Below are 15,706 nucleotides of genomic sequence, written 5' to 3' on the forward strand. Positions count from 1 at the left end.
TCACAATCATTTTTTACCCCTCAGTCTTTCCTTATTCAGCATCATTGAAGTGACACAGTTTTCATTTTTTTGGTACCTTTTAACCCTTTGACCTCTGAGAGTGACTAGTATCTAATTTCTCCTTACAGTAACACCTCTGAATCACGCATTAAGGTCACAAGAATAAAGGAAATGATCACTAGCCAAAGGAGCTCTTGATTGTTCAACAAATTCTCCTTGTTGGCACCTTAAGAAATGTATAGAGAACAGTGTGGAAAATATGCATACTGATGTTAGAAAATAGCCCAAAATATAGAACTAAAATTTAACGTTTATGTGTAGAAATACCAGATGTTTCTGACTGGCCTCAACTTGTTAAAGCCACATGCACACTGTCACAATGTTCCTCATTTGCTGCCATTTGGCGCCTCAAGTCCTTCACATTCACAAGTTGTACTTCAGTGGCTCCTCAATTCACATGTGTAGTACCTGACTTTTCAGACATATGTGTTGAAGTTCCTCTCAGTTCTGTACCTATTGATCTGGATTTTACTTTGACAATTAAGGTAAGGGAAACCCAGCTAACCTGCTTAATTAACTTGAACCTCCTGCTAACTCAAACGAGACCCAATCTCCCCTGGAATTGACCTAGTTTTTCCAGTCATTTACCAACCATTAGGTAGCCATTTACCATTAGGTAGCTCAAACTCAGTTTACTAAAACTTCCCATGAACTCAAACTAATTTTACTTTCCCTTGGCTCAAATTTATGCTGATACCTTGAACTTAAAGAAAAAATGTGAGTCTCAACCTTTAATCATGATTGATATAAATGTGGTAACATCTATGAAAACATAATACATTCAGCTGAATTTCCCAAACTAAACTTCCTTATAAAGAAGCACTTAATATAAACTAAATGTAAGTATATGACTGTTTATTGTGCAAGAATGAGAAAAACATTATTCCTTATTAAGAGGCTGTCTCTCTTATTTCCACCTGGTCAATTTTGCGTCAAAAATAATTTTGCCTGAAACTCTGTTTACAGAAAGACTTTACCTAGGAAAGAACTAAATTAGATTTGGTTTCATTCGAAATAATTTTCTGACTGCATTACGGGCCACAATTATTTCCCAGTCCGTAGGGACTGTCGCAACGTCTCGAAAATTGAAAGATAGGCATATTCTGTAACGTTGTAAAATATTTGATTCGCATAGTTAAGCCACAGAATTTATATCGGTTTGCTTAAAAACCTTTCTAGTTTTCTAATTTTAACCAGTTTTTGTTTCCCTGTGGAGTTTGAGTTAGCAGGGTACTATTGTATTATCTACCACTTTTTCTTATGAAACTTTCTTATGATTTCTTATGAAACTTCACTGTGGGGTACAATCAGTGACAACACTCTTGATCATTTGCATTCTTGCTTTTCTCTTATTTGATTAAACAGAAAATGCTCAAAATCAGACTTAGATTTTCCAAATTACAATTTGTCCTTGTTCAGATCCAAATGACTTTAAGATGTATGTGCATGTGCTTGTTAATAAATTAGCTTCCCTTGTATCTCTGTTACTTTTACTCCTTAAAACATGCATCTAAATAAAACCTCCCACAGAAGTAACTTATAAAAGAATGATCTCTCTTTACTTAAGGACAATTGGAAAATTTATCATCCTTTCCTAAGAAAGAACATTGTGTAATGTGTATGTAATTCACCAAAAGTCAATGCCTATTTTGATTTTTCATCTAAGGTACAAGAATTTCCAAGCAATGAGGTTGAAGACTTTGGGATACTGTGTGGTCCTGTCATTCACATTTCAAGCTCTCAGAACATTGTGCATATGGGGCCTGTGACTATCAAGCTTCCCCTCACCCTTCGCGAAAGTAAGCATGACTTTTCAGAGCTTTCAAATGAGGTCATAAGGATATTATACCTCGACTCAGAGGGCAAACCATGGAATGCTAGCTGGACAGATAACACAGGACAACTAGAAGGGCCAGTTACCATTAAAGGTGGAATTGTAGAATTCAAAGTGAAGCATTTCTGTCGGTGAGCTTTTAAAAATCTTTAGTTAAGTTACAGGGGAAGAGATTTTGTATTGATTTTTTAATTCCATCAATGGACAGGATGTTTGTCATATGGGCCTAGTTTTCAGCCCCTAGTTAAATGACACTCTTGTAGGCTGCACTTTTGGTGTTTTTTCTTCAGGGCATGCCTTTAATTTGTTACTGACAGGATAAGTTGGTAGTGAGCCACACTGCCACACAGGAGGTGGAGGGTTCTAGCCAAGGAAGGGACTAACATTAAGCACATTGAGAAAATTGAGAAGCATGTGCTGCCTTTTCAATGTCATCGGGAAATGATTAGACCTTCTAGTCTTCTTCTATTAACCAGGGTTTCAATTTAAAAAATTTGCTTACTGGTAGTCTACTGCCACCTTAAGGACCATTTACCACTGTCTGTTGAACCTGCAAGCAAATTCTCTCAAGATGGACATGTCTGTGAGTAAAACAGCCTTCCAGGTCTTCAAATAGTAGGGATCATTTTTGAGTAAGATGTTGCAGTTTATTCATGTTTTTTTACTTTTTGTTTTTCAGATTCTGTGTCTGCATGATAAATGGGTCCCCTGTTCTTTTGGAAGATTATTTTCGTGGTCTCTCCTTAAGACCCATGCCTCAATGTGTACATTTTCACACATGTTTATGTAAGACAACAGTTCCTGATACTTACGGCCTTTTACTGTACTGTTATCCAAACTTTAAACAAGCTGAGGTGGAAAAGAAATTGTTAAGTTATGACATACCTTACAAAGGTGAGGGAAAGTCAAAGGAGCCTGCCAGTCAAAGGATGAAATTGTGGTTTCCCCATTAGCACTTGATTTTTGTAAGGGAGTCTGAAAGGAATGAAATGGTAGTTCTCAGGTAAGTTATTAATTCACTTTGAAAAGTTTGTTATGATTAAGTATGTCAAGGCTGAGAAGTTTTATTAACCAAATTACCTCTTGACACTCTAACTCCCAAGATCTGATTATTAATTCTCCCCTCTAGCTGCAACAGATTTCCTTGTAAATTAATTACAAGAATTTGATGTTAGACCAAGATTACAACTCCTACCAGATAAGTTTGAGTATTCTCATTACCTGTTTGCTGGATAAGATATGGATATTATAAGGAGAAGTTACTTGCTAATTACTTCTTGGAGTAAATGTATAAAACCTGGCAGGTTTCATACATTTTTATGAATTGCTACCATAGATCACTGACATTTCTAATAGTTTGATTATTTATTTATTCAATTATCCTGTAAGAAAGTTAGTTATTAAGTATACATTTAGACTTTGAATAATGTACTTCTAGGATAAATAACTTTATTCATTAGTTTTTGTACAAGTTACATCTTGGCAGCAGGTTAAAAGTTCTGCATTCTTCAGGTTGTACATGAATTGGGAGAAGGGAGGGTTGGGTGGCAGCCAGTATGAAATAGAGAAATAAGATAAAATAAAACCCACTCAATCTAGCAAGAAATGTTTATTTTGTTTCCATTTGTCAGGTTTCTTGGAAATGAAATATCTGAAATTTGTGACGAGGCCTTGATTGTTCGCACTGACAGCAAAATTGTTCCAACAGTGAAGTTCTTCAAAGATAGAGCGCTACAAAAACTTCTCTGTGAAGTGATGATCTTGAAGACTCGACCAGCATCTCTGGTACAGGTAGCATCATTTAGTAAATGTTCCTTTAAGAGCAATATTCAATTGAGTGTTGAAAGTAATCCAAGATTGCATTGGTTTTACTCAACTTCACTCTGTTATTGGTCCAGAAAACTCCTATCTCTCAGATGCAAAACTAAAAGAAATCACAACTTAGTTAACTGTGTTTTCCCATGCTTTAGACAGATTGGTTGGTTTTACTTTTACTTCTCATTGGCTTCTGATGGTATTTTCCTTTCTTCTGATTGGCTGTTGTGATTACTTTGGTTTTGGTTTTATGACAAGTAACTTTACAACGCTCCACTCTTATTCATGACCTAAACTAACAGTTATTATAAGTACAGTACCTTACTTTGCATGTTAAATTATATAAGATGATGTATGGATTTTATCCCAGCATAAATGCGAGTTTCCAAAATCTCAAAAATAAAAGATTTTGGTCAGAATACTGGTTCATTTAGTTTTTAGTATTTTCACTTAACTTCCTTAAATACCATTTGGCATCAAGTAGATGAGTAAAAGTGGATGTTTTGTGATTGTACTAAAGGCTGAAGCCTTTTTTTGTAATCATGATTTCTTGTTATTATGTTGCAGGTTCCTGTAATGGTGAGTGGTATCTGACAGTGTGGATATTATTTTATCTGCATCAATATCTTTATTCAGCCTTTCAAATGCGTTAAGTTCTCTATCAATTCTTCTAGATAGGCTAAGCATCTTTTAAAGGAAAATTTTGCCCTTACACAATGACCAGCTAGCTCCCACTGTTGGCTAAGATGACATTGTTGTTTTCAGCTCTCAATGAAAATCGAAGAAGTTATAAGTGACTATAGAGTTTACTAGTCACCAATCTCTTGCAACAATACAAATTCCTTAGGATCAAAATGGAAGATTAATTCTTCACTTTATGTGTGACGTAGATTTCTTTGTTATATAATTTTATGGTTACATTGTTACATAACGTACGTCTTAGGATGATACTTTGTGTAAGCGTACTTCGGATATCTTGCTGGTACAAAATAGCACGTGTTTTGGGGCTTGCAACAAAGATGTTGGTCTTTCATGAAAACACGCTTCGAGTTTACTTCAATGTGGATGTTTTTTGTTTGTAATGCAATATACAAGATTCAGCATACTTTGAGAGCTCTTGTTAGCTGTGTCAATTTATTTTGTTCATCACTGTTGACATTTATCCATCATCAGAATGCACTGACCTCCACGTTGGCAATTATAAGAGCTATATTTTTTGAGAATATGGTTTTCCATATAACACAATGACATGTTGCATTTTCAGCAAAGAAACTGCGATACAAGAGAGAAAGAAAATTTCATTTGTTGGAAAAAAGAGAGCAAGAGAAGAGAGTGATCAGAAAGCTGGTGAGACATGTGCTCTGTGAATGTCTATGGACCTTTATATTAAATGCATCATATCAAAAAATATCATAGGTCACCACTTAACTGTGCTACAGTTAACTGTAGTGTTTCAATTTTATCCAGTTCACCCTTCAACTCCCGTGAGAGACCAAGACAGAATTTCTCCTCACAACATCTCGGAAATTCCTGCTAAAAAACCAAGAACTCAACCTAATAAGAGAATGAGTAGCAAGGATAATACAGGGAAAGGTAACTTATTGATAGAATTCAGCATTATTATATAACTTCAGGTCAGATTAAATCCTTGTACAGGATCTTGTTATCTATAATTTATGTTGCTTCTAGGTTCCTAAAAAGCGGGGGAGGGGTTGGTTGTAAGACAGGAACTAATGGTCAACAGGTCAACAAGTCATCAACACATATAGGAGACATCTTTATAGCGCAGATGTTTAGCTGACTTACTAACGTTGCATTATGTTGGAGATAAAGTTTTGCAAGCGACGTATGGGTAATTGACTTTGGCTTTGTATCGAGCTCTATAAAAGCTCTGAGAGAAGTTGTCATTTTTTTTTCAAACAGACACACCAAAGAGCTTTTTAATAACATGCACTAGTTTTTCCCAAAATGCCACACATCGTTATAATCACAGCTACCTGCATTTCTTTAGTGCTTTTGCAGATTCTTGTTTGCTTTACTTCAGAGACAACCGCTGTTCAGGTTCCCTCATATTGTTTTGTTGAATAAGAAACTTCATTTCATGGATAGTTTCTACTTACAATTGTTGACAGTTTTGAGAGAAGTGTATTAGGTTCGTTTGTTTATGATTTTTTTCTTCTCTCAATGATCACTAACTTTAGAGGTTTTTAATGTTATATTATTGTCTACTTACTCTACTCTTTCTGACACTTCTGAATTTAAAATCCAGGTACATGTGCACAAACAGTCAACAATGAAAAAGGGAAGGCTAGTAAACCAAGAGACAGCAAAAAGAAGGGTAAGTAACTGAACACTTATTATAACATAGCTAGTAAATTTGTCTAATCAAATTCAATTGCGCGAGCGTGCTTCATATTCCTATTGTGCACGCTCATGACGTCAGCAAACAGGGCTGAAAGTGTTATAAAACAATTGGTTCATACATCAGCTGTGCGTTCATCGAGATAAATCATCCAGTTCACCCTTAAACTCCCATGAGAGACCAAGACAGAATTTCTCCTCACAACATCTCGGAAAAGTGATGAGAATAAAGAGAAAAATCAATTAGGGCATTATTAGTTGATCCGATAACAAATTCTCAGAACGAAAATCATACGAATTGTATGGCAGTCATTGAGGAGAATTACTAATGATATCTTGGGAGTAAAAGGGTTAACTGCTCAGCCTCTGGGCTACTCATGGGCTGCCACTGCAGCCAGCCTGGCCCCCCAAGGTAGAATACCACCCCTAATATTGACTAGAACCATGAAAGGAAACTGAGGAAGGGTGGGATGGAGGAATGCTTTGTTATGCATGAGCCTGCACTTGTGAAAATACATTGCCACTGGCCAAAAGAACCTGCTGTTTTTAGCTCGTGGTAGTTACTAGGTGAATTTTATTTCAATAGATCAAAATTAACCACTTATTATCTGAGCTTGCTATGCCTGGATCCATATTTTCGCCTGTAGAACAGGTGTAAGTTCTTTTGCCTTTTTCAGTAGAATCGAGGCAAGCATGAGGCGAGCATGAGTCTGCAATAGTTCCTAGGAACTGAAGACAAAAACTTTACCAGTTTGGAAATTTAGCTTGAGGATAGAAGGGGAACAAACTGGTGTAAGGCTAAGTGCATGTTTGTGTTTGTACATGGTACTAGGGCTCCATAAGAAGGTTCTCGTATTTTTGTGGCTGGTTAATGCATAATGCTAATTTCCGATTTTTATTAAATAGAAATGACTTCCAATATAATTATAAAGTACTTTGAATGGTACATTTTTCATTTGCGCAATTAGATGCCAAACAACAAGGATGGGCTTGAGAACTTGCCTCTCTTAGTAATAACTTGTACACTAGTTCAACCCTAACCCTAAGCAAAGTAAAGACCAAGAATTGTACACACTGCAATCAGTGCGTGAGGGCTCTGAAACAGTTCATGCAGACTAAATTGTTAAAGTCCAATCTGTTCGGTGGCACAAAGAAATCACTTCCAAATGTAGTCATGTGCGAGGCAAGGCATTCAACGTAAGTGAGGTTTGTTTTTGGCCCCACCTATCACAAAAGAGAGAAAACATGAAACACCACATGAGTTGTATTGAGGAACCAAAATGCACTTTCCCAATACCAGGTCTCTTGTGTCTTTTGTGACAAAGTTAACCTTAGCTTTACCCTCCAAAAAACCCTGAAATGGACTATTCTCAAACAAAGTGAGCCTTACAAGACCATCAGTGAGTTGTATCAATTTGGTTCTTTTTTTGAAGTATGTGAGACATTGTAAGCACTGAATTCTTGTGAGTCTTGTCTGTTCAAGTTTCCAAGAAAACCACCACCAAAAAGCAGAAAGCTAGAGCTTCCAATAAAACAAAAAAAAGGAGAAGAATGAAAAATGGAACAGCTTATGATACATTCCTTTATGGCTTGTCTCGGGCTCAGTTGGTCAGTGGAGACAAAAAGAGAGCACTGAGGGCTGTTATTTACATGCTTACTTTCCCCCTGCACTGACCAAGAGCCTGGAAAAGGCTAATTCTTTTTTTGAAAATTATGGTCATTCAATACCGTAATACTTCAATGGAATTGATCTTTATATAAGTTTTCTTCTTTAATCATTGTATGTGGGGTTTATGGAGAAGTAATTGCAGTTTTAAGATGGAACACCAACTGACTTAGTTTAGTAATAGCACATATTGAAGTTATTTGTGTATGCATGCCTGTTCTTCGATTTGTTTCACATCATAAAAGAAAAGTTTGTTGGAGTTATGATGTTTTAACAACAAGCAGAATGTTGGCATTCTTGTGTGAAGAGCTCATTTTAAAAAAACCCAAGATAATATTATTGATGAGAGGAGAAGTTTCTTTAGTTGTGTGTAGTTTCTCTTGTTGTGTCTCCCCCTTTTTTATACCCAGTTTGATGTTCGATTTTTCTATTAAGCTGTCGGCCTTTATTTGATTATGCTGATCTTTTTTCTTAGGTGCATCCAAGAAAATTCCTGCTAAAAAACCAAGAACTCAACCTAATAAGAGAATGAGTAGCAAGGATAATACAGGGAAAGGTAACTTATTGATAGAATTCAGCATTATTATATAACTTCAGGTCAGATTAAATCCTTGTACAGGATCTTGTTATCTATAATTTATGTTGCTTCTAGGTTCCTAAAAAGCGGGGGAGGGGTTGGTTGTAAGACAGGAACTAATGGTCAACAAGTCATCAACACATATAGGAGACATCTTTATAGCGCAGATGTTTAGCTGACTTACTAACGTTGCATTATATTGGAGATGAAGTTTTATAAGTGACGTATGGGTAATTGACTTTGGCTTTGTATCGAGCTCTATAAAAGCTCTGAGAGAAGTTGTCTTTTTTTTTTTTCAAACAGACACACCAAAGAGCTTTTTAATAACATGCACTAGTTTTGCCCAAAATGTCACACATCGTTATAATCACAGCTACCTGCATTTCTTTAGTGCTTTTGCAGATTCTTGTTTGCTTTACTTCAGAGACGACCGCTGTTCAGGTTCCCTCATATTGTTTTGTTGAATAAGAAACTTCATTTCATGGATAGTTTCTACTTACAATTGTTGATAGTCCTGAGAGAAGTGTATTAGGTTCGTTTGTTTATAATTTTTTTCTTCTCTCATAATGATCACTAACTTTAGAGGTTTTTAATGTTGTATTGTTGTTTACTTACTCTGCTCTTTCTGACACTTCTAAATTTAAAATCCAGGTACATGTGCACAAACAGTCAACAATGAAAAAGGGAAGGCTAGTAAACCAAGAGACAGCAAAAAGAAGGGTAAGTAACTGAACACTTATTATAACATAGCTAGTAAATTTGTCTAATCAAATTCAATTGCGCGAGCGTGCTTCATATTCCTATTGTGCACGCTCATGACGTCAGCAAACAAATCCCTCGAAAAAAAATTTTTTCCATCGGGCTGAAAATGTTATAAAGCAATTGGTTCATACGTCAGCGTGCGTTCATCGAGATATGAAGCACTCAGGAAGTTTGGAGAGCACGAAAGATGCGTAAGAGTTGCTCGAGGCGTAGCCGAGAGCACCTCTAGCAAAAAGTTTTCGTTTCCCTTAATTGTTAAGGAAGAAGGAATGCTATAATATTGTAAAAAGTTACATTTTACATTGAATTTATTGCAAAAAGAATTAAATGGAAGGAAATGGCCCTCACAGGAGTAAGAAAGGTCCGAGATTTGTTCTATTCCTGCTTGATACCAATGAGGAAAGAATATCATTTTCTTATTCACAGTTAAAAATCGGTTATTCCAGATTGGCTGTGAGAGAACCTCACTTTTATTTTTAGGTGTGGCCGTTGCGATTTCCTGCCAGTAAAAAATGATTTCTTTGTAGAAAGCAAGAAGATGGTTTTCTAGGTCAAGGAGATTATAACCATAATTACATTTAAACAGTTCTGTATTGCCAACATCGGCTAGGAGCGATTTTGGTATGTACTGCCATGGAGCATTCGAGTTAGAGCATAACCGTTTCACCCAGTTTAACTAAGACGCTTTGTCGAAGAGAGAAAAATCCTTCATGTCCAAGCCACCAGCTGTTTTTTGCTTGATAGGGTAGTCTTTTTTATTTTGGCGGGTGTGTGATTCCAAATAAAGTCGAACGTGATCTTTTTTATTTCTTTACTTAAGTCTTTAGGGGTGTTCATGACGCTGCAGATAAAGACCAGTTTTTTAAGTGCTAATGTTTTAATTATATTTATCCTACCAACGATGGAGAGGTCTCTTTGGGACCACTTATTCAATGTTTTCTTTCAAGATCCTAATTTGTCAAAAAATGTTTTCTTTTCACACACTTCTAGATCATATGTAAAATGCACACCAAGCGCGTAAACTGGCTCGCCACTCATTTGGAGATCAAGTATGGTATCTTTTCTGTGGTGCATAGAGCCAAGCCATAGCATTTCAGATTTTGTTTGATTTAGTTTTAGACCAGAGAACCTTTCGAAAAGTGATGATAAATCAAATAATTTTGACGCTGATTGGACATCAGAAAGAAGTACAGTTGTGTCATCTGCAGCTGCATATTGCGAAAGTTTAACCTCATTATGTTCATCTATCGTTATACCTTATATTTCTTTTGAGAGTCTAATACTTTGCGCAAGTAACTCAATAGCAATAACGAATAGTGTGCCGGAAAGTGGGCAACGTTGACGCACCCCGCGTTCTAAATGAAAATGTTTTGAGGCGTATCCGTTATTCAAAACGCAACTAGAGATATCAGTCTTGAACACTTTTATCCATTGTCGGAGGTCAAGACCGAAATTAAACGTATACAGGTAAAGATACAGGTCGCCAATTTTTTAAATATTCGGTATTCTTCTTCTTCTTCGGAATTAAGAAAATAATCCCTTGGCGTTAAGAGATAGACAGAGTTCCCTTTCGAAAGGCGTAATTAAAGCTACTTACCATAAATAAACCGAGCAAGTTCCAAAAATAGCGGTAAGATTCAGGCGTTAGCCCATCCGTGCCAGGAGTTTTGTTGTTTTCTATAGTTATTAACGCAAGCTCACGCTCATGAACAGGCATGACACCTTCGCACGTTTTCGCGATTTCTTGTGATAATGCATTTTCTGTTTCAAAGAACTCACTGAAAGTTAGACAGTTGGGTCTATATATCTTGATGTATAAATCTCTTCGAAAAAACGTTCTTCTTCTTCCAGGATGTCCTTCGGGTTTGTGATTTTGTCACCATCGTTATTAACTAAGGACGTTATATGTTTCTTTTTTTGGTTCCTTTTTTCTAAGTTATAAAAATATCTACTATTTCGCTAACCGTGCTCGCACCAACGCGCTCTACTACACACGATTGTTCCTCGTGTTTTGATACTCGCAATTTTAGAGAGCTTGGATTTTATTCTCTCCAGCTCGGTCTTAAGAGAATCACAGTATGACGTCTACAGTTCTAAAGTTTGTTTATTTTTTTTTCCCCCCTTAGAATAATCCACTAACTTTAGAAGTTTTAATGTTATATTATTTTCTACTTTGCTCTCTCTGACACATCTGAATTTGAAATCCAGATAAATCTGCACAAACAGTCAATAATAAAAGAGGGAAGGCAAGTGAACCAAGACAGCAAAAAGAGGGGTAATTATCTGACCACTCATTAAGTAAGGGAAGGTAAAACTTTAGACTTTTCGGTAAGTGGTATGGTCAGCACTAGTTGGGGAAAACTGGGATCTAAAAGGAAAACTAGAATCAAGACATTCATAAATCAGTTTAAATTGGCTGAACTATGTTTTTCTGCTTCCCTTTTTTCCATGACAGTGTCATATATTGCAGTTACTGTAGAGAAATAAACACAATTAACCACATGAGAAAACCAACTAAATGAAGAGCTCTAATTAAGATATGTCTGCATGCAGTTTATTAGAGTGCAAGCTGCCACTTTATCATGAGAGTCTCAGGTGCATAGCTAGCATTGACATTCTTATGTGGTTAATGAGGGCAAGTTTGACTTAACTATGGATGACTTTGGAAAGTGATATGAATATGTGCATGAATAAAACACCTGTTTAAAGACTCTGGGGAATTGGAGCTTCAAAGAAATCTTTGGCTCACTTAATTCGGTGCCTCAGGGGACTCCTGTTTGAGGGATCTGTGTTTCAGCCCTGGGTAGGTCAATTAGAGTTAAACCTTTCAACCCTGAGAGTGACCAGTATCTAATTTCTCCTTACAGCAGTATGGCTAAATCCTTTATTAAGATCATGAGAATGAAGGAAACGATCTCCACCAAAGAAACTTTGATTGTTAAACAAATTCTCCTTGTCAGTACCAGAAGAAATGTATAGAGTAGAGTATGGAGAATGTGGATACTGAAGTTAGGGTGTAGAGGGTTAAATGTTCTTTAGTGAGACTGACTCTACTCACACCCAGTTTCTCTCTGCACACAGGAGTATAAATGGGTACAGATGAACTGTCAGAAAACCTGATCAAATGTTGAAGGGAGGGGAGGGAAGGTGGTTAATTGTAATGGAGGTGCATTTCTCCACAAGACTTAATCACAGATACTTGCTTCATGGAAGCCAGGGTAAACCGCTGCAGTATTGTAAAATTTATCACTGTAAAAGACATTTCGAAAATAAGACGTGTTGATATGCTTAAGCATATTTTCCTGTAGTATTAACTATTGATAGAATGCACTTTTCATTTATTTTGAATCATTTTTTCAGTGGTAGTGAAAAAAGGCAATCCTAAAAGTGATGAATTAGAACAACTGGCTGATTACATTGATTCTAGTGATTGGAAGAAAGTTGCAAGAAAGTTAAAGATTCATGATCCAAAGGTCACAGCCATACATAAGGAAAATGAGGAATTTTTATGAAAAGATATACCATAGCGGACATATTTTGTCGAGTGTCCTAACTCTCGTTGATCTGAGGAGTGACCCCACTCCGTCATCATCGAACTTTTAACTATCTGGAAGTAAATCGTTTTTGTTTTTGTTTTTTTTTTTTTTTGCAGTCAAAGATGGTGAACCTGATGATAAAGAATTATCTCGCTTAGCTCAGGAAAGTACTCTACTGAGGGGAAAACTCGGACGTGAGTTAGGAGTTCCACAAGGATATCAAGACGAGACTAGTGTGAATTACAAGGGCGATGCCTACGAAATGACTTTCCAAGTACTATTGTGGTGGAGGAAAAATTCAAGTGCAACTTCAAGGTATCAAGAATTGTTCGACGCCTTGACCAAAATTGGCTGCCGTGATTTGGCCAAAAAGTACTGTTGTTGCTGATTCACGTGTGGTGGTTTCGAAGAAAAGGTTCCAGCCGGTAGAGAGATTGCTTTATAAGATTTTCACATAGATCTAATTTATATTCACATTAATGTAAAGGAGCGGTCATTATTTGTCATAATAATTGTTTTTGGTCGGTTGGGGGTCGGAGGATGTTGGTTGTGTCACAATGAAATTTACCTAATTTTCTCCCCCCTCCCTCTTTTCCCGCCTTAAGGCTCTGTAGTATTCTTACTACCGCCCCCCCCCCCCCACCTCCCTCATTGGCAACCAATTTTCTATAATCCCCTCTTTAACCTCAGTTAGGGACGACTGATTCCTCGCTCTGTTCCCCTCTGAAAACCACGTGATCCCCTAAAACCTTCTGAACCCCACTCCCCCTTCCCTCCAACCCCCACCTCCAAGCGATGAGTAAGACTGGTTCCTAAACTGGCGAAAAAGAGGTAGAATGCACTTACCTTGCGAAACTGCGTGAACTGCAATCATTTTTCCATTTTGAGGGAAGTTTATATTTAACCAAAAAATCTTGTTTTAGTGTAAACAAGAATCATAGCCCCCTTTATAAGTCAGCGTTTTCAATGTTAGAAGATTTTCCAAGATATTATTCATTTATTTATTTATTTATAACAACTTTATTGGGTACGTCTACGGATAGACGGACGCCAAATGGGTTAGTGCAGCGGGACATGGAGTCCCATACGGGGCACTACCCCTCTTAAATCCACCCAACCCAACCCAGGGGAGGACATCCATCACACAGTAATCTCGTGCGTGGGAAATTAACGTCTCCTACCCCAGACCCTGCAGGAGACGGGACCTCCGGCTTAACGTCTTATCCGAGAAGACGAAGCAAGGTGAGTGAAGCGGCTTGCTTAAGGCCACAACGTAGTGCCCCGGCCAGGACTCGAACCCGGGCCGTCCGACCCAGAGTCCAGCGCTCAGACCACTGGACCACTCACGCCTCACTAAATATTCGTGTATAGTCTTTGAATCGTCGAGTTGCTGTACTTACCACTTTTAAACGATTTCGTAACCTTTTGTTTCCATATAATCGAAGGAATTTCTACAGGAGATATTTTTAATTCACTGTATATAGCTTTAATTTGTCAGCGAAAGTGCCCACAATAGTTAAATTTGTAACTACTGAGGAAGGCTGTTTACAATGTGAAGGTGAAGGATTCACCACAGTTAGACTCATAAGGATGAAATAGTCGAAGTGTGTGGTGTTTCAAAACGTGTTTATGCACCTTACTTACCGTGTGATAGACGAACTCATTATTGACCAGTATTGAGTTTTACTTCAAAGAGACTTTTTCTGCTCCTTTGTGTCCTTATTCAAATATTGCGATTGGTGTAACAATAGCACCTCACACCAGTTAGTTCTTAAGCAAGTACCTTGTATAGCTTTGATGATTACAGTTTTAGCTTTGACTCTAGCATGTTGTATGTTAGAGCGCTCTGCCAATAAAAGTACTGTGGAACCAAAGACTGCCTTATCCTTGACGTCCGTACAAGCTCGCTCGAAGTAGATCTCCGTGTGCCAGGAAATCGTGACGAGTATCCGTTCTCGCAAGCCGAGTGGTCTCTACCGAGTTATTTTCCCCCCGTTGTTATTGAGCCGTCCGCGAAGATTCAGTTTCCCAGTTTACCGAGCGAAAACCTATCGTCACAATATTTCTACAGGAGATATTTTTAATTCACTGTATATAGCTTTAATTTGTCAGCGAAAGTGCTCACAATATTTAAATTTGAAAATACTGAGTAAGGGTGTGTACAATGTAAAGGTGAAGGATTCACCACAGTTAGACTCATAAGGATGAAATAGTCGAAGTGTGTGGTGTTTCAAAACGTGTTTATGCACCTTACTTACCGTGTGATAGACGAACGCAATATTGACCATATCACGTCTCATCAACAAAAATTCACCTTGTATCCAAGCCTCTTCCGCGGTAGTGTACCCTCGGCTTTTTGGAAAATTGGTACACCAGCAAATTTGATCACCTTTTAGTTTGACATACTAAGCTCAACTTTCTTAATTCCATGGTTTTGACCACTCTTTGACTTAAGATTTTCGCCCTCGGAACTTACTTTTTGTGAAATTTATTTAAAATAGTTCGGATATAGCGCGCGCTGCGATTGGTTAAAAGAGTGTGCTCTATTAGAGTTCAAAACATAGAGCTGAGTTTTCACGCCATCTGCCAAGTTGTATTATGTCCGACCTTTTCCGGGACTCCTCTTCAGCTTTTTTTATTGTCGGTTGAAAGGGAAATTTCGAAACAAGCGAGACGGCAAGTAGCAACAGAAGAACCGAACAAACATTTGTAAACATGCCAAGTGCCGTAATTTACCTTATTAGAACGTGAGCAGAGACGAAAATCCTCATAGATCTTCATAGAGATAACGAATTACTCTATCCGAGTTTTGACAGTTTTCACGCGCAGTTAGATTGCAAGATTACGAACGTACTTGAGAAGTGGGGAGAAACACTTGACTTCGTCTTGTGTGTCTCCCTACGGAGCTCCGTACGTCTTGTGTATCTCCTTACAATTATTTCGTGCTCTAACCGCTCCTTACGTGCTTTGCAACAGAGCAGCACAGTCGTATTAGGAGACCAGTAATTTTTTCTTGTCTCCTGGGTGGAGTGGGTGAAAGATATTAGCGGGATCACATGATTTTCATGGGGAACAGAGTGGGGATCAGTCGTCGC

At 37.6% G+C, this 15,706-nt stretch overlaps 2 protein-coding genes across 6 annotated transcripts in view; both read left to right on the forward strand.

Annotated features, from left to right (window-relative positions):
- Window positions 1–2,892, forward strand: part of LOC113674409 (uncharacterized) — a 4,831-nt gene extending 1,939 nt beyond the window's left edge. Inside the window, exons 3-5 of one of the 2 annotated variants that reach the window (XM_089195669.1) lie at window positions 322–545; window positions 1,727–2,025; window positions 2,574–2,892. In XM_089195669.1, coding sequence (XP_089051795.1) covers window positions 322–545; window positions 1,727–2,025; window positions 2,574–2,847 — 797 coding nt within the window. In that variant the 3' untranslated portion in view covers window positions 2,848–2,892. The remainder of the gene's footprint in view (window positions 1–321; window positions 546–1,726; window positions 2,026–2,573) is intronic. The other variant, XM_089195670.1, reaches the window with a different exon arrangement.
- Window positions 2,893–3,030: 138 nt separating this feature from the next.
- On the forward strand, window positions 3,031–14,485 carry LOC149051021 (uncharacterized). Of its 4 annotated transcripts, XM_089195675.1 has the most exons (9): window positions 3,031–3,685; window positions 4,277–4,288; window positions 4,974–5,056; window positions 5,177–5,302; window positions 5,399–5,561; window positions 5,979–6,047; window positions 8,212–8,292; window positions 8,965–9,033; window positions 12,728–14,485. In XM_089195675.1, the coding sequence occupies exons 5-9, from the start codon at window positions 5,528–5,530 to the stop codon at window positions 12,997–12,999; spliced, it is 525 nt and encodes a 174-aa protein (XP_089051801.1). In that variant the 5' UTR covers window positions 3,031–3,685; window positions 4,277–4,288; window positions 4,974–5,056; window positions 5,177–5,302; window positions 5,399–5,527; the 3' UTR covers window positions 13,000–14,485. The 4 variants fall into 4 exon arrangements, with proteins under 4 accessions (XP_089051801.1, XP_089051800.1, XP_089051799.1 ...); XM_089195674.1 differs by lacking the exons at window positions 3,031–3,685; window positions 4,277–4,288; window positions 5,399–5,561 and adding an exon at window positions 11,284–11,350 and having other exon boundaries at window positions 4,295–5,056; XM_089195673.1 differs by lacking the exons at window positions 3,031–3,685; window positions 4,277–4,288; window positions 5,399–5,561 and having other exon boundaries at window positions 4,295–5,056.
- Window positions 14,486–15,706: the final 1,221 nt, after the last annotated feature.

This window comes from Pocillopora damicornis, chromosome 2 (assembly GCF_964200805.1).
Source record: "Pocillopora damicornis chromosome 2, jaPocDami1.2, whole genome shotgun sequence".
Taxonomy (NCBI): domain Eukaryota; kingdom Metazoa; phylum Cnidaria; class Anthozoa; order Scleractinia; family Pocilloporidae; genus Pocillopora; species Pocillopora damicornis.